This window comes from Poecilia formosa, unplaced genomic scaffold (assembly GCF_000485575.1).
Source record: "Poecilia formosa unplaced genomic scaffold, Poecilia_formosa-5.1.2 Scaffold121, whole genome shotgun sequence".
In the NCBI taxonomy this organism is placed as follows: domain Eukaryota; kingdom Metazoa; phylum Chordata; class Actinopteri; order Cyprinodontiformes; family Poeciliidae; genus Poecilia; species Poecilia formosa.
Window position 1 is genome coordinate 619,790 of NW_006800060.1, and position 22,333 is coordinate 642,122.

The 22,333-nt window shown below is 38.9% G+C and overlaps 1 protein-coding gene across 2 annotated transcripts in view; it reads left to right on the forward strand.

Annotated features, from left to right (window-relative positions):
- The window catches only part of cntn4 (contactin 4), a 225,229-nt gene that overhangs the window by 80,498 nt on the left and 122,398 nt on the right, over window positions 1–22,333 (forward strand). For both annotated transcript variants that reach the window (XM_016675770.1, XM_007560856.2), the window contains exons 3-4: window positions 1,148–1,280; window positions 12,978–13,153. In XM_016675770.1, coding sequence (XP_016531256.1) covers window positions 1,148–1,280; window positions 12,978–13,153 — 309 coding nt within the window. The remainder of the gene's footprint in view (window positions 1–1,147; window positions 1,281–12,977; window positions 13,154–22,333) is intronic.

Sequence of the window (22,333 nt, forward strand, 5' to 3'; positions counted from 1 at the left end):
GCATACACACACATTCACACGCATATACACACACAAACACATGTCATCTTAAAAATACAAAACTCCATGGTTGTGGTCAAGTTAGGTCAGACAAAAGCAGAGATCCAGACGTCCATGTTCACGCCGTAATTGGGTTTTACTACATGTCTAAGATATTAGCTTAGGCCGCCATTAGCTAATTCAATTTACATAATGAAACACAGACCATGCTGACCATGCTGTCTGTTCCCTTTACTGTCACATTTAAAACTTTAATTTTATTATTCTGTTAGAATAAGAAAGACGTTGAGCAGCAGCGACTGATGTATTTCTATCAAACCAAACAAAAGCAGCAACGTGATTCCATAAATGTCCATCATATTTACTTAATCTGAGATAGTGTTCTTTTTACTTTTTTTCATATATTTTAACTTAAACTAGGGGTGTAATAATACATAAAAATCACAATTTGGAGAACACCAGGGTTTTAAAATCACATTGTATTGAGTATTAACGTATTCATTCTGTATATGAAAGGGCTCTGGCTTAGTTACATAAAGGGACACTGAAGAAAAGAAAAACCTGCACATGTTTTTCTTTTCTTTTTTTTTCTTTACCTAGACTAAATGGAAACTAGTCTGAAATTTTACAATGTTGTTTTGATTGGAATAAATGGGTACAAAACTTTTCAGTAGAAAGATTTTTCTTTTTCATTTTAAGTGAGTTCAGGCTTAGTCTGAGTTCAGTTGAGTTACCGACATAGGAATCATTTATACTGTCATTTTCAGCATAGAGGTTAAACAAAATAAATGCAAGCCATGTGGGCAGATAATCCTAACATCTAATCCAATAAATGAGACAAGGACACATAAAAACAGGCTAATGACTGCATCTTTCCAGGCCATTGTTCAACCTAAATTAGACTCTATATCCTATTACCACCTAAATAGGTCCTGAAGACACGTCTCACTTCAAATCCTTTCCCTGTGCGCCTCCGAGTCGTGACAGGCACTTTAAATTGATATGCTTTGTCTGCTTGTGGTTTTTCCCTCTGAGAGACTTCAGGCAGCATCAACTGTTTTCTGCCACTGACTAATTGGCTGTTTTGCAAACAGCCCGCCACGCAGGTTCATGATCAACCGTGTTGTGTTTCCTTGTGGTCCCACAGAGAGCAGCGTCCTGCAGAGTCCCGCTTTCACCAAGCAGCCAGGCAGCATCGTGTACCCTGTGGAGACGGTGGGAACCAACAGGGAGGTGGTGTTCAGCTGCGAGGCCCAGGGAAGCCCACCTCCCACGTACCGGTGAGTCTCACACCGAGGCGCCTCGGATTCTCCGTTATCACTGGCTCTCCTGATGCTCCAAATATCAACACACTGCTCACAAATGTCTCTTCCTTCGCATTTGTTCATCTCCGAATAGCAATAAAAAGAAACTAATGGAAAATGAAGTAGTCATAAAACCTGCAGCAGACTCAGACAGTGTCTGAACTCCTCATGCTGGCAGACAGATCACGTCTTTACCCATTAACTGCTGCTGCCCAACACGTCGCAGGCTGGCTCGCTTTTCTTTTCCCGTCAAAAATAAACTGGATGACCGTGCACGTCTGTTTTTGGGGTATTTTTTACTACTAACACTTGCCAAGACAATAAGTTTATCTGAGAAAGACATTTTAGAAACACTGCTGCAAAAGAAATGCTTGTATACTTTTTCACGTTTTGCCACACTGTAACCTCAAACATCAACACATTAAAGTGTGTTTTTATCTTTGTGTGGGAGCTTTCCAGGCAGACTAGACAAAGATTATTTGTAAGCACTGTGAGAATGCAGCTAACCGTTAGCTGCTAATGCATTAACTGATAATGATGCTAAAGTTTGCATTTGCTTTTCTGTTGTTTAATTAGTCTGGACTTTTTTGGAATGGATATTCTAAACTGAATAGAAATTATTTAAAACACAGTTTGAGATTAGCAAGTTCTTCTAATTGGGAAAAGTTGTAAAAGAAAAACATTTTTTTAAACTTTTTGAACATCCCAAAAAGCCAAGCCAGGTCAAATTTGACTGGATTGCTGCGTGTCAGGTGCAGAGAATGAAACAGTCAAGCAGTTCTGTATAATTATACTTTCACCGTATGTATCAGAAGGAGAGCTACTCCTGCTGCTACTCGTTCCAGAGTGGGTGCTGTTACTAAGGACAGAGTAAGGATAGATCTAGTGTAACTTGAAGACGTACCAATACCACATATTGTGATCTTCCTGGGGGGTGGGGCTACTGCTCATTTAAACGTACCATATTTTCCGCACTATAAGGCGCACCTAAAAACCTTCAATTTCCTCAAAAGCCGACAGTGCGCCTTATATTTGGACCAATATTGAGCCACAGCAGGTCTAGCAACTACGGTAAGCAGCCGCCAACTTCATTTTCGCTTGTAGAAGAAGAAGTGCATGGTGCATGCTGGGATAGTTGTCAGAAAGCTGGTTTGTAATCTATTAATAAAGTTTGACTGACCTATCTACCTACCAACCGTCTAGAATCAGGTCGTCTGCAGGTCATTTAGCACCACGTTCTCCACCAACATGCTGTGCGCGAACGGAGAAGGGTGACCATTGTCCGGCCACGCCCCAGCCGACCGGAGTCGGACTGTTTTGTTGACATTCCCTTTAGTGCAGCTCCATCTAGTGGATGCATAGCGTAACTCCAGCCTCTACTGTAGCGTCTATTCTATGCGCCTTACAATGCGGTGCGCCTTATATATGAAAAAAGTTTTAAAATAGGCCATTCATTGAAGGTGCGCCTTATAATCCGGTGTGCCTTATACTGCGGAAAATACGGTACTTTACTTTCTTTCTTTTCTGTTCAGGGAAGTTGAGTTAAGTAAGATGATATTAATATTTGCAGCTAAATGTGTTATTAAAGACTTAAATGCTTAAATTGGAAGGAAATGTTAGCATGTCACATTTTACAGTTGATTTGGACATTTGTTGTCATTAGGGATAAATGCGTGAGAGTTTTTAAGAACATCTTGTAGGTTAAATTTAACTGACCAAAACCTCCAGAAACCCTAAATGTTGGAGCCATTTCCCCAATAATTAGATTAGGTTTGCATGGTTCTCATTATCAGAAACTTCCTCAATTCTGTTTTGCTTTACTGTGGAGCTAATGGCTGCAAAGCAGAAAAACTGTCCATGTGTCGTAATATCATGCAGAGTATATTTTAATTATGCCCTTGGACTCAGCCTTCCATTCAACGTGAATGAAAATGCTCTGGGCTTTGTTTCCTGATGAGGCTAACAAGACAGTCTTGGCTTGTTAGCTGCAGCTCAGGAAAAGACTTACACATCCTCTCGAATCATGCCTGACCCGATCAGGATCAGAAAAATGCATCTCGTGGGTTGTGTTTGTGATGATTTGGTTTTTTTTTTGACCCTCTGCTGAAAACATGTGTTGTGTATTTGTAGCTTGGGAGCGCATGTTAAGCGCTGCATGCATCCACCCAGTTCAAAGTCTTTCTTCTCTCTTTATTCCTCCTTAACGTGGACCAATAGTAGACTGAATGGGTGCTATGCTGTGTTTTGTTGCTGTAGCCGTAGTGAGGTGAAGTTCAAGTCAATCATGTTTGCTTTCAGAAATGACCAGGGTGAGATTTGAAAGGATTGGTACGTTTATTGCTTGGGACTTAGCCAGCTTACGGGTTGACCTCATCAGCCGTTTCCTTTCAGGGTGGCCTTCCTTCCAGATCTGCTGCTGCCTCCCAAACATGTTACAACAAACAAATGAGAACCAAGTCACACTCAGAGTTCGTTAATCGTCCTCATTCACCAGGAAGCCGTGACAAAGCTCTTCTCAAAAAAGATTAACCAGAATTTTCATACACCTGTCGTCAGTTAAAGAAAGTTTGAGTAAATATGAGAAGCAGGTTTAAAATTATTTCATTAATTATGGGAAAAATGCTATCTTTTTTTCTATTTCATTTTTATTGGTATTACAAGCCATAGAACAATAGTTAACATGTACATTGTTTAGTCCTTGACATTTATGGTAAAACAAGAACAAGAAAAAACACAAAACAAATTAATCAAAAGAAGAAAAAGTACAAAAATACATCAAACCTCTGGGGGACAAGATAATTATTTTCATACAAAATCTGATTTTACTGGTTTTTTATAGACAATGTGTTCAGTCCAAATCTACAGAGGGTTTGCTTCTCCCTAACATATGCATCATGCCCATCCAGTTCTCCTTATTTGGTGTTTCTTCCTTTGAACCAATTTCTCATTATTCTCCTTTGTGATGCACTGGACCAGCCCACTGGAGACTGTGACTAAGTGTTTTCCCAACTATAGAAACTTAAGTGTGGATCTCTACCAGAACAGCTAAACAGTTCCCATTTATAACCCATCCATCCATCCATCCATTTTCTATACACCCTTGTCCCTCAGTGGGGTCGGGAGGGGTGCTGGTGCCTATCTCCAGCTAACGTTCCGGGCGAGAGGCGGGGTACATCCTGGACAGGTCGCCAGTCTGTCGCAGCATTTATAAACCATGGATCACTATTGAGCTGGACCAACTGGTACATAACAGAAAAAGAGCAAACAGAGAAGGAGACAAGGAATTGTAGAAGACTATAAAATACATTTAAAGTGAAGATCAGAAATAGCAGTAAAAGCGACGTGTGGTCAGTGATGAAGATCACAGGCTTCAGGCAGGAGGAGCAGATCAATGGAGGTCTGGACAATGAAGACAAGTTGATGCCTTAAGAATCGGCTGGACTAATGACCTCATAGTATGTGAGACTAAAAGCTTTTATGTCTGACTAGGTGGTCAGCAGCAGAGGAACCCCACAGAGGATTGTCATCTCACAATTCATTTTCACTCTACATCTCTGACTTCCAGAAAATTCAGACTTCCTGTCATCTGCAGAAATACTGTGATAACTGCAGATAGAGCAGCACACCTGCTTGCACATGTCGCTCCACTTCTAGTTGAAGTAGTTCATATAAGGCAGCTGCCATCCGGCCTCTCGCTGCCAGCGGGATCCAGTCATGGATGGAATTTCAACCACATCACTGCGTTCTGCTGGATTACACAAAATGACTGGCCAGATCTGTCCACCGTCAAGCTCCTTTACTCTTATCATATTTAGTTGTTGGTATGACTAAACATCATAAGTACACACAGTATGTGTAGAAAAACCAGTGGAGAATTAAACCAGGATAAAAAGTGTTGCTAAAGAAGTCTCCTCACATGAATAAGATTTACAAGCCAGCTCATTTATTTTTCATTAGAGAAGTTTTGAGAGATATTAAGCATCTAAATAATAAAAAAAAAAAATCTGAAAAATGTAATTGTTAGCATCAAACACTTGAAGAATGTGTAAATAAAATCTTAGTAGAATCACAGAAATGTTTTGTGCCTCAGTGTTGGAACCAATTTTTACCAAACCCTGAAAAGCAAAACTCCAGACCTCAGTTTAATGGAGAATTTTGACAAGGCTTTAAACACCGGCCCTGTTTAGTTCACTTTAATCAAACTTTAGCTCATTTGTCTGGAAAGTCTGGTTTTTCTGTAAATGCACAATCGAACTCTGATGCAGACTAAAAAGAGTGAACTCTGCTCTGCCTACAAACCTCGGTCTCTGCTGGGTTGAAGTGAACTCAGCACCAAGTGGGCCGAAGGACTGCTCCAAAAGCAAGAAGTTGGACTATAGTCACTATACTATATATAGTGCAGGGCATTCTGGGTAATTACAACCAAAGCAGGAATGAGAGTCTAACGCTGGTGGGAGAAATGGCTCATGGTTTTTTTATCATACAACCGCTCAAATCTGACAGCATTCCATTTTTATGTATATTTTGTGAAGAAGGACGTTATGTTCAAAGTCTTCTTCAAAGGTTTTTGTGTCGTTTACTTCAGTGGTTAACTGAATCTGACTGAACTTGATTTATTTAGTGAAGAACAGGTTTTTATTTATTTATTTGTAATTAATCTTGAAAAGCATGTATGATTTACCTTCCATTTCACAATTATGTGCTACTTTGTGTTGGTCAACAATCCAGTGCCAACAAAATAAATTCATTTTTGTTGTTAATGAAGTCAGATCAAAGCCCAGGAGAAATTCATCCCAGTTATTTGTGCCTGTGTGTCACCGTGGCTACGAACATTCAAACTACAACTTGACTGTTGTCTGTCTGAGGACAGATGCAGTTCACCACACTGTATGACTGATTCATAAACCACAGAGGGTCCGTCAGTAAGACCAGCCATGTCCTGTGATCTGGGACATGTGTGGAATAATCTGAAGTCAACTCTGACCCGACCTGATCTGCTGGATCTCCAGTAGTGTACCTGTGCTTCCAAATCCACAAAGTGTTTGCTATTGTATTGCAATTTTAACATAATTCTTTTCATTTCTGCCTTTCCATCTCTCTACTTTTTTGTGGGTGTAATTCAGTTTCATTTTGATTAGATGGATGTGGTGTAAGCAATTTCTTCTGCTGCAATGGAGACTAGAGAGAACCACAAACTAATCCTCGCTGCTTGACGTCCTCATTTCTCCTCGTTTTTGCAAAAAAAAATCTGCCATAAGCAGATTAACGCCTCAAACTCAGGGTGTAAGCTCTCTGTTTGTAATGATTTTTGTCAGATGACGGATTCAAAGACCTTTGCAGGAAAAAAAAACAAAACAAAACTGAGAAGTAGTGAAACAAATTATTCTACAAGAAACACTAACACAGCTCTAAATCAGGGCAGATGGCTCAGAGCATCCCGCACTCACAATGGAGAGTCAGAGTGGGACTTTTTTGTTGTTGTGCTTAAATTTTTCTTAATAGACTCTTATTTCAGTTTAGGTTTGCAGGGCTTCTCAACAGTGTAAACACCTCTGTCATTGTGACAGGTGTGTTGTGTTTGACACCATGGTAAATCCTTTAACCCTTTATTGTTGAATTTATCACATAAATTCAAATGAAAACATAAATGTGTAAGAAAAAGTGATAAAGTAAAAAGAGAAAAAAGTTGCAATGTCCTTGTTGAATAAGTGCAATTTATTCAATTCAGTTTATTTACAGTACGCCAATTCACAAAACGTCAACACAAGTCATTTCACAAAAAATAGTTACTTCAATCCAATCATGCCTACATTCCAGTTGATCCCAGGTATCAAACAATGGAGGCCAGTTCAGTTTATTATTCAAACTGATTAGAAAAAGTTTCTATCTAAGGATATCCAGCACCTTGCAGCAAGCAAAGGCAAAACTGGAGAGTAGTAGGAGAATGTAACAGAGCAAAAAGAAGTGGTCAGTTTGGGCCTGGTTTGCACCTGGAAAACTGTGTGAAACAATAACTGTTTCAGACTGGATTTGGACGTGTTGAACATTAGTGATTTACAGATTAAGTACATGCTGACGTACAGCAGAACATTTGAATAACACTTTAAGTGTCAAATTGGGCATTTTGGAAACCTGGCCTGAACTTTGTCTTATATGTTATAACCCCTCTATTTTTCTTCTGTTTCATTTAATGAGGATAAATTTATGCAGAGATAATGTTAATATAATATGTTACAATTTGAAAACCTTTAGAGCTCCTGTACAGTCATTCTCAGAGGAAAAGAGTTTTGTAAAACCAATTTTTTCTCATTTCTACTGTGTACTACCTTTGTTAACCTTTTCCCAGTAATGCATGGACTGATATTTCTCAATCCTTGCAAATCTTTCAAGTCTTCCCTTTACTAGGACTTGGAAAGTTTTCAAATAGACTTTGTGGTTGCAGAAACATATACATTTTTTATGGGAATGCAATCTTTCAAACAGAGCTAAATCTAGGCTTAATCATCAAATATAATCCTACCACAATAAAAGCTGTGCCATGGCCCCTTAATTTAGTGTTAGAACTAAGTCTCTGTCATTAGCAGTTACCTCACTAGTGGTATCTTGTCAGACAAGATACAAAGCACTGCACTGACATTTTCTCTTCATACCAGGTAAACAAAATCCTGCCAGATTAACATTTGGGTTTTGGTGACAGCTGTTTCTGAGCAGCCATTCAGGTACAAGATATAAAATGCTCACTTTTTATCTTCAAACTAAGACACTCAAACATACAACAGGGCTTCAAGCTAAAAATCCATCTCCTTTAACTCTTAATACAGTGGACACCTGCCTGTTGATGGTTTAGTGTTGGCAGATTCACTGTTTTAATGGATCATAACCCTAAGTTATATTCACAAAACTGTGTTTATTTTTTTCATTGAGCATATCTTAAATATTCACATAAAATTGCAGCTTGGAGAGCTGTAACATCAAGGCTCAATGCTACATGACTCGCCTGTGGCTGGCTTTTGCAAGGCAGTCAGTCCAGGAGCACCATTCATTTTTATTGGTACTAATTGTGTTTAAACCCAAGAGTAGAAATAAGGCAGACTGTAGATGTCTAACTGCAGAAGTGTCAAGATGGTTTCCACTGTGCATATTGATGAATATTCAAATATATTTGGTGCTTGAATGATTAAAATAGACTTTAATGGGTGTTCTTAGGAGGGATCTCAAGTATTGTTGTACTTTAGTTTTTTGCGGGCAGCTGTGGTCCTTAATCCCCAAGACTACCAGAGATCACGATAGTCAGGTATTCTTAGTCTACCAGGCAGAGTCACATCACATCACCATCTCCTCTTTGACAAGAAAAATCCAGTGTTCTCTCAGTATCGCAAGATCTCTTTGATTCAGTTTTAGCATTCAGTCCTATTGTGAAACTAATTAACCTGAAATAAAGTTCAGGATCTTTCTCAAATTTGCCCAGAAGGCCATGGGGAAGAGCTGTTCTCAAATCCTCGAGATCTGGGGAACTTTTGGTCCAAATGTGCAAATCGTCAGGTTGACCTCAAAATCTTGAGATTCTGACAGATTAATACTAAAAAAATTATAAATTCTCAAAATGTCCCACCAAAAGTCCTTCAAAAAGTTAGCAATTCAGCAACACATTTATTTGTTATTCTTTTAATAACAAATAAATATGTTTTTACATTTTACATGTTAAATGTAAAAATGTTTTTTGAAAACACTTCATTTTAACGGGGGTATATGGAGTTTTAGTATTTACTGTGGATGTAACTACTGGGACAGCGCATCAAAGTATCTTTTAGCACCAGGACTGAACAGACCAGGCAGCAGTGCAGGCTCATAAGCCAGATGGTGTGGTGTTTTGCCACAGTTGTACACAGCCTGTTGTTACATGATTGTATAAAGCATGTGCCTAACAAATGGGACTGCAGTCCTGGCCCGGCTTGCCGTTATAAATCACTGTAAACAGAATTATTAAATTTCTCTCTTCAACATGTGTTTGATGTGTTCCTCTGCTTGGCTTCCCATGGAAGACACACAGCTGACTGCGTCTGGCGGTTCAAAGATCCACCCCATGCTGCGCCTCGCGCTAACTCGTTCTGGAGTGGAAATGTCCTCGAGTTTCACAGAAAGTCTGGACATCGCTGAATAATGAATGATATGGAAGTGAGAAGACTTGTTATTGGGGTTCTACAATTTTGCTACAAAGGGGACAATAGCAGCTTTTTTGTGGGTAGTTATATTTAACCATAGCCGACATGGACACACACTATGTGGAGCGTTTAGGGATTGAAAATGCCCTCTCCCCCCGACTGAGTTAATTCTTCCCGCTCCAGTGCGAAGCGTGATCACTTTCCAAGATAAATCAAATCATTTTCTGAAGCCTAATTGCTGTAACCATCCTCTCCAATGTTTTAGAAAGAGTCGGAAAAGTGCTGAAGTTGACGACCGACGAAGAAAATCTCTTGCAGCATTTGGTTTTTCAGGCTGTCACCGATTAAACTGTTTATCTTCTGATACAACGCCACCTTACTCTGAGCAATTACAGCTGTGTAAAAGGCTGCTTCCGTATTAGATGGAAATCCTTTTCAAAGAGAAAACGAGACTCCTCTCTGTGTGTCACCTGCTCCTTCTGCTTCCTGCCCGCTTTGCCGCTGTTTTCAGGTCGAAGGTGTTTGTTTGGCTCGGAAAATATCTTGATTTCTTTCTGTTTGCTGCAAATGAATCACTGCTGCGATCCTGTGGGAAAGCAGCCTTCTCTCCCGCAGGCTCTTCTCTATTGTGTGTGGTAATAAGGCTCTCGAGAGCGTGCACTTACTTATGACGGAACTGGAGAAGGGCCATGAAAGACCATTGTGCTGCACATTATGCCTATTAAAAGAGAGACGTCTGTAGCGGCGCCGTGTGAGTGCAGTCGCGCTGCGGCCCACAAGAATTCTGCTGTTTTTGAGACATTTGATTGTAGAGAGGCTGGCAGGCAGTGCTCATCTGACATTGTTTTTCGTGTAATCAGCTCCCGCTCGCGCTTTCTATGATGGCCCCGCTCCTGCTCTACAGGCGGCCACGGACATGGCACCAAAAATAGCTGATTTTCTGCAACCCAAGTGACAGATTAGGTCTATTATGCGCTGCCTTGCAAAGGTATTCATCAGGTTTGTTGGAGAACATTAGTGAACAAGACTAAAGGAATACAGCAAGCAGGTCAGTGAGAAAGTTGAGAAGTTTAAAGTAGAAACCCACAGTCACCTCTGGCTGACTCAGGTTTCCACCTGAGTCACCCAGATGTGTTGACAGGTGGGTCATACAAACGAGAGTTTTTTCATTTTTTTTCTTTTTTTTGAGTTGAAGGCAATAGGAACAAGATCAGAGTTAATTCTGAACAGGGCATTTTATAATTAAAAATCTTAATGTTAGTATCAATTTCAACTTTATTTATACATCACTTTGTAAGAGACATGTTGTACCAAAGTATTGCACATCAAGAACAATGAAATAATTGATATCAGCGATAAAAACAAACAAAAAACTGTTCACAAGAACCTTACTTCCAGAACTCCTGGGAAATCTGCATAGGGACCTCCCACAATGTCATTAGCCTTATGATGTAAAAGTGCACAAAAATGAGCAGTTAATGCACCAAAGGGCATGTGAAGACACTTTTGTGAACATCTTGAACTTTCCCATCCACACCATCCACAAAGTTTGCCATAAGCCAGGGTGAAGCAGTCTTCTGTAAGAATGTTCTCTGGTGAAATAAAAGTTTTCAGCCAACATTCAAAATGCTGTTTGTGGTGGAAATTCACGTCGATACATCAGCCTAAACCTATCGTTTGTATTGTGAAACGTGATGGTGGCGTCGCCATGGTAGCATGGTTAGGGAAGAGAACCTGTTACAGCCAGAGGAAGAACGCAATACTTTAGACTGGTATCATGAATTTTAGAAGGCACTATACTGTCAAAGATGAACAAAGTACAGCAGTAAAATAACACTATGGTTAATATCTTTTCTGAAAGGTTGTTTGAGCTTAGTGAGACAAAACCTTTATATCAGTAAGAGCCGAGAGAGTCGCACACCTAACAGCTGCGCACAACTTCTGTTAGCTATTTACAGAGGAGCTTTAACGAAGCCCCATCAAGGTGTTTGTTCTTCCAACAACAACAGCACAATATTTTCCCAGCTGCACCTGAAATCAAACTGAGACTTAAATGAAAGAAATCAAAGCAGAAACACTCCTCAAAGAAATACGTAGCAGAATCACCAGGATCAAACCTGAACTGCATATTTATTTTAAAAGACGATGTGAAACGATCTTTTCTCACCTATTAGGACTCTTTCATTTCATAAGCTTAAGTGTTTTCCAGGGGGATTTTATGTGATAGATTTCCACTTCACTGCTATGCACTGCTGTTAGCTGTGCATGTTTATGAAATGGAGAAGTTCACTCTTCAAAAATTTTCTCAACATGTAATGCTAATTGATGATTGATATAACTACCTATTATGCAAATGAGGTGGTTGATGTTTTTCAACATTTTTACAGATAAATAAAAATTACGAGGTATATTAGGTAGAAAATCTAGATTCACATTTATTAATGACATTTTCCAATTCATCTTAATTTTGGAGTAACTGCACCTACAAACACTGACCTACTTTTTCTCAAACGCAACCCAAAGCAATTTCAAACTGTGGGCCTTTTCTTATGTTTTGTATCTACATTCATTTACACATCTGACTATTTTGTTACTTTTAATTAAATTAAAATTGTTTAGTTCATTGTTGATAAAAAGGCTCCAAAAGTTTGTTTTGAAAATGTTATTTTAAAAAAATGTACAGTGTTTGGGGCCCCAAGTGCTTTCAACTTAAACAACTTTGGCCCTCATGGCAAAAGTTTGCACACCGCTGATTTCGGTATTGTTGCTTGTGTGGGTGGGTGAGCAAAAAATCATAACATTTTTCCAGCACTTTGTGTTGTGTTGATATGTTACACAAAATCCCAATGAAATCCCTAGAACTTTGCAGCATAATATGATAAAATGTGAGAAAACTCCCAGGGTATGAATTCTTTCTCATAATAAGGGTTACAAATCAGTGAGCACCTTTTTGGCGCCACTGATGCTTGTCGTTGCTTGTAGCCATTTTTCAGAAATGACGGATTTCCTCCCACCTGAGTTTCTTCTTAATAACATGCATCTGCATGAGAAACTGGAGAGTCCGCTGCCATTTTAAGTGAATTATACCCGTCGTTGATCACCCATAACACCAACGATAATCATGCCCTCGGCTCTAGAATGCACAAGTGCGAAGGCAAGCTCGCAGGCATTTGTTTTAATTGTCGCACCATAATGATTAAGTGGAAATTTTATGCGGTTTGACTGGGCTTCGGAAAGATGGATGGCCTGCAATGCTATCTGTTCTCCAAGTCAAGTCCTTGGCACCATAACGGTTCACTGCTGCTTACATTAACACCGAGCTGGAGGGCATGATGTCTGGGAACCCCACCACCTTTTATTCCTCTCATGCAATCGAACGTACAAGTCACAATGTTCTCATGAGTCTGGTATTTGTCGTCGCCCCGGTCTGCTCTGAACAGTGTTTTAATTTCTTAATTTCCATGTTAATTTTTTCTATTCTTTCTGATTACATTTTTTTTGTCTGCGTCAGGTGGAAGTTAAACGGTACAGAAGTCACTCCCAAAGCTGGATCTCACTACAGCCTTTCTGGAGGCAACCTCCGAATCAGCCGTCTGAACAAAGACCAAGACGCCGGAACGTACCAGTGCCTCGCCTCCAACTCCTTCGGGACCATCGTCAGCCGAGAGGCCAGCCTAACCTTTGCTTGTGAGTTTTTTCCTCGCCTCTGGGCAAACTTCTTTGGCTTCTGTGGCTGCAAAAAAAAAAAAAAAAAAAGTTACATTGTTACAACCGAGGATGACAACGCAAAAATTTTCTTTACGTCTTTAAGACACGATTAACATGCTGGGGAGAGTTTTTCCCTTGGGTGTCATTAGCACCCGCTGTGTGCTGACTGGAGTTTACACTAGTCAATGCAGCAGATCAAACACCAGGCAACAATAAAGATGTGAAAGCATAAAGCGGGTTATGGTAATTAAAAGAACTGCCACCGGTGATGCTGGCTGCCACTAAAGAGCTTTTATTTACTTTTTAACTGAATCTGTGCTTTCCTGTGGCATTATGTTGCTGTACTCTGAATTTATTAGGTAGGAGGGGGGTAAAACAGACCTCAAAGCAAGAGAACTATCAGACGTGCATGAGACATGCATCAAAAGTTGTGCTGAGGCGTGATCTGGGAGGGATTGGGATCCAATGGTGTGCTAACAGGAGGCTCTGTTAATCAGACTGAACGGACGGACCTCAGAGGACAGTTTGTGGGGCAGCGGTCTCTCTGGGTGGCTGAATTAACAACTAGCCTCCAATAAGCACGTTGCCAAGGGAACAATGAAGTCCAACGGCAGATAATGAGTTCAGACGTCTTCTCTTTCCTTTCATAGCTGAATGATGTGAGGCGGCTGGCTACCTGGCAGATAAATCGATTTTTATCAATTAATACATTTTTTTAGTTACATTTTTGGAAAACCTTGTTTGTTTTTAAATCAATGCATTCCTTGAGTTTCCATAGTTCACAGTGATGTCAGTACGCCCAGTGCATGCCATCTTTTTTTGAAAAACATGTTTTTCAGCTTTGTCATATTTTATCTACTGGAATAATGTCATAATTTTACCAGAATACAGTTGTAGTAATATGAGAATAAAGTCATACAGCAGTAAAATCTGAATATTACTGAAATATTAGGAGAATGAAGTAGAACATTTATGAGAACTCCAACACAAAAAATAACAGATTAAAATGAGAAATGTCATGGTCCTGTGATTGCTACGTGGACCATGCTAGCCTTGTAGCATGGTCCTGATCATTTCAAAACACTATTTTCTTAAGTCCTATGTTTTATTTCAAAGACCATAGGATGGTCTTTAACAGAAGTAGTAGTTTAAATTTTCTGTTAAATTAACAGAAAAATTCTAAAAAAATGTTTTGATACCTTACTTATGCATCACAGCGTATGTCCCTAACCCCATGATTGGTTGTTTCTAGAAGGCAGAGGAGATCAATTTTTTTTTTTTACAGATTATCCATCTCATAACAGTCACGACAGTGATGGCTTCAACAAATATGTAAACAAATATTTGTTTATAAAACGTACATACTGCAGCTTTAAGCCTAATATAGTGCTGAGGAGCACTTCCTCTACCCAGCGGCCAGTCAACTGGCTGATGGAAGGGAATTCACTTGCAGGATGCTATCCCTGCTTTTCCTCCACATGCAGTCAGAAATAAAGCTGACGGAGGTGAGATGCTCTCTCTTTCAAAGCCATTTGTTCAATGTGTGGAAAAAGTGCAAATCTCCTGTGGGAAGCATCACACAGAAGAAGTCATCGACTTTCGAAGCAAGTGTCTGAGGACCGATTTATACCTAATTGCAAGCCTGGAGACAGTGATGCAACTGTGAGCACTGACTCTATTGTAATCAAGTATGGAATGCCAGTAAGGCCAAAAGTTATGTGCTTGTGTTAGGTTGTGGGTCTGCTGTAGTCCATACAGAGCACCCTGCACCACAGCAGCAGAAATCCTCTTATCAGCCCTCCCTTCTCTTTGGTCTCTGTTATGACAAACAAGTCAGTACAACACACAGACTTTGTTCATAGCTGATTGTTCTAGCTTTATTTCTCCATCGAACACAGATAGAATTGGTTTTTATACAGATTTATGTGTCTTTTGGGCTGAGTCTTAATGTTGTCATGAGTGTGTTTACTGGATGGGTGAGGAAACTTGTCTCCATTTATAGATTTTCAACGTAAAAATTAAAGTGGAAAATTGACCATTGTGTTGTATTTTTATGTTTCATTTTTATATTCATCTTTAGGACAAGGGAAGCACCATGAGTGGTGGTTTTTAATCCAAAATCGTCAAATTAAATCTCAAAGAAAAATGCAGACTTTTATTAACCAGAAACACAATACTGTCTGCTTTGAAATCTGATTGGTCTGCTGTAGAAAAATATTGTAGTTTGGAGAACTCCAATCCATTTGCACTCTTGTTTTTTAAGAATCATGTTTTGTGATTTGTTGAGATGCGTTGAAGAATGAGGACAATGCACAACTCTGCAGACTCGTCCAGACACACCTGCAAAGGTTCAGGACAATTTTAGGAAACAGAAAAAAAACCAAACGGTCCCTGGTGGATAGAATTTATGTACTTTATGTACCAGAGCTATTTCAATTTTTAAACTGCGGATTGGTTTTAGATTGGTTATGTTTTAGAGGGGCATGGGCTCAAGTATGGTAGATTAAAATTTTCATCAGGTGACAGAAGTTAGAAGCAGATAACTTTAACAGTTCTGAAAGTGATAAAACCCAGAATACTTTAATGCAGAATCAGCATTCTCAAACTCTTTTATGCTAATGTTTGAAGAACACGATGATGGATTGTTTGACTGATCTCAGGGATTTTAACTGACAGCCCCGGACTCCATATTCCTGGAGTTTCAGTGAGTCAATAACTCCCACCACTGTACAATCATTACTGGTCAGGTGAATTGATGACACTGCCAGCAAATGACTGATAACTGCTCAGATTAGATTCTGAGGTTTAGCATTTGGAGACAAGGCCACCAATCTGTCTCAGGCCATTTGTTTGGCCCCCTGGAGCTGTGGAAAGTCAATCCATGATCCCATTCTGCTGGTGGATTTCCACTGTGATGAGATGACAGTTTCATCAATTGTTGGGGCTCTGACCTTACCAGTCTTCAGTCGCTGTCACAGAGCCGGGGAGGGGTGTTCACCGTGTGTATGACTGGGTGTCATCTATCTTCTTTATTACTCATGGAATAGCTTAATTAACTCCGTACCATGATTGAATGGTGAGGACCCAAGCGAGTAATTTAAAGGGCAACTGGTATTTCTGGAGTGTCATATAATTATTTATAGAAGTTTAAAGGAATCCTAGACAACAAATCTCTACATGAGACATAAGTTACTTTTAGACAAGGACAGTTTTTAATTACCCCACCTCTGTGTTGTGATGGCCGTCTGCTCAAGGTGGAGCAACAATCATAACCACATGACTTTTAGTTACTCGTTTACTTAACATATGCCTGACAGATCCACACTTGCTTGTAAACTTGAAATGTAGCACGCAGGTAAAATGCTTGCTACACTGTTCCAAGAAAACTAACTATCGAGGAGCTCCAGTAGTATTTTGGTTCATAGGCTTAAGGTGATTAAAGAAAAACCTGAATTTCAGAGTTTCAAAGAGGTCATTAAGTGTCAGGGAGGCAGTGGTGTCCTGTCAGAGCCAGCAGAGCCTTCTCTGCTAGCCCTAGAAAATTGAAAAGAAAAAGTGTAAAATGTTTTAATCATATTTAAATGTTTTAATAATTTAATTCTTATTCTACAAGCTAGTTGCTTATTGATATTATTAAAGCTTCCTTTAATTTCCTATTTTAAAAAGTGCCTTCAACGTGCTGAGGCGAGCAGTTCCGCCTCAGCACCTGCTGTACTTATTCAGCTACCCCTTTGTGAAAAAAGCCATGCAGGCCATAGTTGACATAACTGACAGAATTATCAGCCAGTCAAAACTGACATACAATGACTGTTTCCCACAGGCCCAGCTGTAAGTCAAGAGCTTCCAATACGTTCCCCGTAACTGTAGAGAACTTGGTATTTACAAAATGGCAGCCGCATCCGCTTATTTTAAATAAGCAATAGCTAGAATAATCTAGAAAATTGGCTGGACTTCTTTGTTTATCATTCATTTCAAGCTTTGTACCAAGTTGAGATGAGAGCATCTACATAGTGAAGAGATCAAATATTATTGTTTACTCATTGTTGTGCTTTGAGTACCGTCTGCTTAACTTCAGCATTTCTACTGCTATAGAACTGCTTCAAATCTAATGTCTGATGATACACTGTTTTACCTTAAGTCGTGTAACTAGGACTGCAGCTAAGAATTATGTTAGTCATCAATTATTCCAGCGATTATTCTGACAATTTATTGATTATTCAGATAAAAAAATTGGCACATTTTGTGTAGTTAGCCTGGAAAATATATTTCTAAAAATGACTCATCTTCATATCACAGACCTGTTTGTCCTTAATGATAAGTTTCCCATTTATGCATGCATCGCTGATGAAGGGATCTGAACTAAATTACCCATGTCGATCTCGTAGAAAAAAAGGCTAAATATTATATAGTAGAAATAGTTTAGAAACTATAATTACTATAAAAATTAGAAAATGATCAACTTTTAAAATTTCAGCTGTAATGGTTACTATAAAACGCAGAATCAGACGAACTGAAATAAACCCGTATATACCCGTCATGCTTAACAAAGAGCTAGGAACAGTTAAATTACAACTATCAAGAAAATATGCTTTATTAACAAAAACTGGCAACATAAAAAAATATTTTTAAAAAATACATCAACTTAACAGAGAAGCTCTTCTGAAACACAGAGGGAACTACATTCAGTGCTGGACTGAGCTCTGTCTGGAGAAATTGAAGGATGATGGTGTGGCATGTTTTTATCACGAGAACAAACTTATTGATGTGTGATTTTGATTCTTTCTAATTTATAGAAAACACCACAATTCCAAAGTTGTGTTTTTTCGACATTAAAAGAAAATGTACATTTTTGCACACATTTGTAATGGAAATGCATAAAGTTAGCTAACAGTGCATTTAGCCTGTTGAAAGCAAAAATACAATCCTAAAACACAACAATGTCATCAGCAAAGTCAGAGTGTCTGGATACTGCAGAAGTGGCCTCAGTGTCAGGTTATTGCAACATTTGAGCAGCTTTATGTTAATCCTGTAACAGTACTGCCTATGTGTAACATTTGTGATATTGGAGAGTTAACTACCTAAGGCAACACATCTTTCAGTTCAAGTTCCAGAGTTATGCATTGGGGTGTTGGAATTAAACAAAAAGAGGAATAAAGCATCTACTGAATTCTTAAAACTACAGATAAAATGACATAAGATTTTATTTCCCTTCTCAGACACGTGCCAAAACTATATCCAGCTCCTGTGAGTGTGCTCCAACTCTCTTTTGAAATTCACACCTTTAACACTCAGGCGAGGAGTGAGGCTTCAGCTGCAGCTCTACTTCTATCTGGTAAAGATCAAACCTTGAGCTGGTAATGAGCTCTAAGCAAAACAGGAGTGTGATTTTGACATAAGACTGAGCCTCCTCACACCTCTAACAAGCTAACTGGCAACTGGAGCTGTGTGAGTCAAAGTCGGAGTCTGATAAATCATTGAATATCCATTTCAGTTGTGTTTCAAAGACTGCCAAATCTTTAATCTGATCCTAAGTAGTGCGTTGGGATTGCTGTAAAGTAATAGAACTACTGCACACTCCATCGAAACGCGATGCAAACACTAGAAGCCTTACTGGAGCAAGTCAAGCAACAGGTTAATCAGACTAAAAAAGTGATTCACTACTTTTTTTCAGTAATTTTCTGATTTCTGAAACCCTTTTTTGTTAGACCTGTCAGTACTTTTAAGTTCTCCTCAAGAGCTGTGATTAGTAGCAATTTAAATGATTCTACAAAAACTAGACATAACACTCAAATACCCCACGTAAGGTTAGCTCTATTAAAATATGACAATAGTTTATTATTCATTTATTATCTATTAAATGCATACTTCAGTTTTCAAAATGGTACAGTTTTCATGTCAAATAAATTCCAAAAATTTCAAGTGGTGAATAATGAAATCAAGTAAATGCTCTTTCAAGTTTTTGAAACTTTTACTCTTATGAGACCCTGATAAACTAGTCTTGTGCAAAGGAAATATAAAGCAGTGTAAATATGTACTTTTACATTTGATAGTATGATTTCCATTTTACAAAAACATTTATCCAACCTGATAGGAAACCAGTCGGTTTTCTCAAACCCACGAGTAATTTAGATTTTCCTATTAACCTTATAGGCTAGCTTCTGGGAAAAAAACAGAGTATTGAGATAAAAGTCACAATATACATTAACAGCAAAGCACTCAGAACCTTTCAATTCTTTGTCCAGTAGTGCTGCAAAAACAACACAAATCTTTGGACTTGGGCTGTGATTACAGTAGTTTTATCAAACACTGTGCAATTTCAAAAACAGAATAGTTCCAAATTGGATCATTTGGCGTCATGCTGTGCAGCAGTGGTCAGCTGCCAAAAACTGGCAGAGTGGGTTGATATGTTTCATAATTAATATCGGTTTGCCCAACATATCCACTTAGACAATATGCAAACCCCTGAACCTTAATGCAACAGCAACAATCACTTTAGTACTCAAACTACAGCAGTGTATTAAAAGTATAGTTATAAATGTAAGAGTGTTCTTCTTGGTGATTCTGAATTTCTTTCTTTTCACTTTCTTTTCTTGCCACAGATAATAAAATATTTTCTGTTCCCATTGTTGACCCTTAATTTGAACAATGGAACCTGTTTTTGTGAGATGAAATGCCAGTTCATAACTTCTCCATCTACCGCCCTGTACTCTATCAGCATACGAGTACAGAAAAAAAAAAAAATGAAAGTTTTAATAGCTTACTTTGAATAGAAAGAAAGAATATTTGCCACTAAACTCTGCTGATCTTACTGCAGTTCCTGTATTTGTCAGATTTCTCAAAGGAAAAGATTTTAGTTTGTCCTGGTAAGAAGTTTTGTTTTTTTCCAGAGATGCCACTTTCCTTCCACATGCAAAAACGTCAGGTAATGTGTTTTTGTAAATTCTAAGTTGAAATTGATTATCTTTATCATGGTCCTTCAAATGACTGCTGACCTGGAAAGAAATTTTCAAGAATATTTGCTTATAACATACATCTGTTCTATTTGGTTTTGATGCAAAGATAAATGCCTAACATGCTTTGGGAGGGCTCAGTATTTCAGTTTTGTACCTTCTTTTTCACTAGTCCATAAAAATGGATTATTTTGACTCTATGTGAAGATCAAATAATAATCTCATTAAATTTGGTCATTGAACTGATGATGGAATTGTGATTCTGTCTCTATGTCAGATGTGGGAGCCTGTCATTTTTACATTTTTTACAGTTGATCAGTTATCTGCCTCCTGAGTCGGTCATTTAGCTCCTGGTGTCTGGGGATTTCTCCCTGTAGTTTCATTAAGTAGTCGCTTTCCTGATGAAACCTATGAAAAAATAATATTGCTTGGTTAGTGTTTGGTGCTCCAGCACGTCGTCAAGGTTACGCTCAGAACTAGCAGGGACTCAGAACATTCTGTCGCTCCAAACTTTTGATGGATGATGCTTCTTTTTTGCAAGGGTTGTTGTGCCTGTCGTCCTCCTGAGAGGAGGATAAGTGATGGGTGCTGCCGCTCAATACACACCCAACCTGATGAGAATTTCCTATCGATGCTTTATCAGTTATTATGTAAAAGATGTATACTCATATTTCATCCTGATGAACAGGCTCTGTTTTTTTTCTACATGGGGTGGCTGTGCTTTGGCTGCAGTGACAAACCTTATTCAGTGTTCCACAAGCCAGAGATGTCAGAAGGTCTGACTCTTAACAAAGGAACAGAGCCTGGCTTGACACATCCAGTGGGAGGGTGTATATATTCAGGTATTGCAGATATACAGTGTCTCATTAGTGTCAGGCAAGTTCACTTTTGGCTTAACACACAAACAACGATTCCAGATGTAGCCAGAGAGGTCTTTAAAGGGGGTTAGACAGAAACGCCTCATTTAGATGCAAATAAATCCGTTAGATTTCTTTCAGCCGCTCTGATAGCGTGGAGCGAACATATTGACTTAGTTAATGAGGCATAAATAGCTTATTGGGTTTTTTCTGGCTTTTACTTTTATCTGAACTGCGCTATCAAAGTATCATAACGCAGCATCGGACACCATCAGGGTTCCAGTGCAACCTGGAAGTGACTGGGTTCAGATTCCAGGACTTTCCAGACCTGGAGAGGATTGGTCAAATATGAATATGGAGGAATATTTTGTTGCTGCAGCACATTTTTTCCCCTCATTGTTTTTTGTTGAATCCTTCTTTCTGGACTTCTTTTCTTTTTTTCTATGTGCTTTTCCTTCCTTAGTTTTATGCTTCTTTCTGCCCCTCTGTTCTTCTTTTCCCCTCTGTTCCTCCCTTTTACTCTTCTTACTGTGTTTCTTGGTGTCTTCTGTTCCTTCCTCCATTGTTCTTTTTTTTAAAAAAATGACTTAAACATTCAAAACAATTCCATGGTCTAATGACAAGGCATTGTGTTTGTTTCCCATACGGACCACTTTAGATTACTTTAAAGATTTTGCCCTGCTATGATGACCCAACCTGCATACAGCTGCTTCTCGGTTGTAATGAAAAATGACCAGAATCATGTATCGTTGACTGAAGCCAAGTATTGAGCAGGTACCAGCGAAAAAAAGCCATGAGATTTTGCAATACTTTAAGCCCTTCTACTTTGTAAAAAAAAAAAAAAAAAAAAAAAAGTAATGTTATTTTGTAGCTTTTTTTTTTAATGTAACTTCTAGAAAAAAAAAGTGTATTTGTTGAAACTGTCTCTATGTTGTGACAGTATGGGAGGAGACAATCTATGAAAAAATTTGAGCTCCTCTGCCTTCTCCCAGTGCTGACTAGAAACAACTAATCAGAGCCAGGCGGCAAGTCTTAGTTCTGTCTATCATGGTTCTGTAAATGCTACCGCTACATTACTGGTGTAAATGCTCAGGCTAGTTAGCATGGCCCCAGTTGAAGGCGGATAAACAGTTTTCCTGGAATGTTAAGCTGTTTCTCCACCATTAGCACATTGAGGAGCAAACTGTCCCTACATGATTGGCAGCGCTAAGATCCTCTTCTCACTCTGGTTGTTGTTGTCTGATTAGTTTAGTTTTTGTCAGATGGCAATGGTACCCCAGAAAGCTCAGTCTTTTCACTGACTAAATATCTTATAATTTACTGTCGCAACATAGTGACGCTATTAAATAATA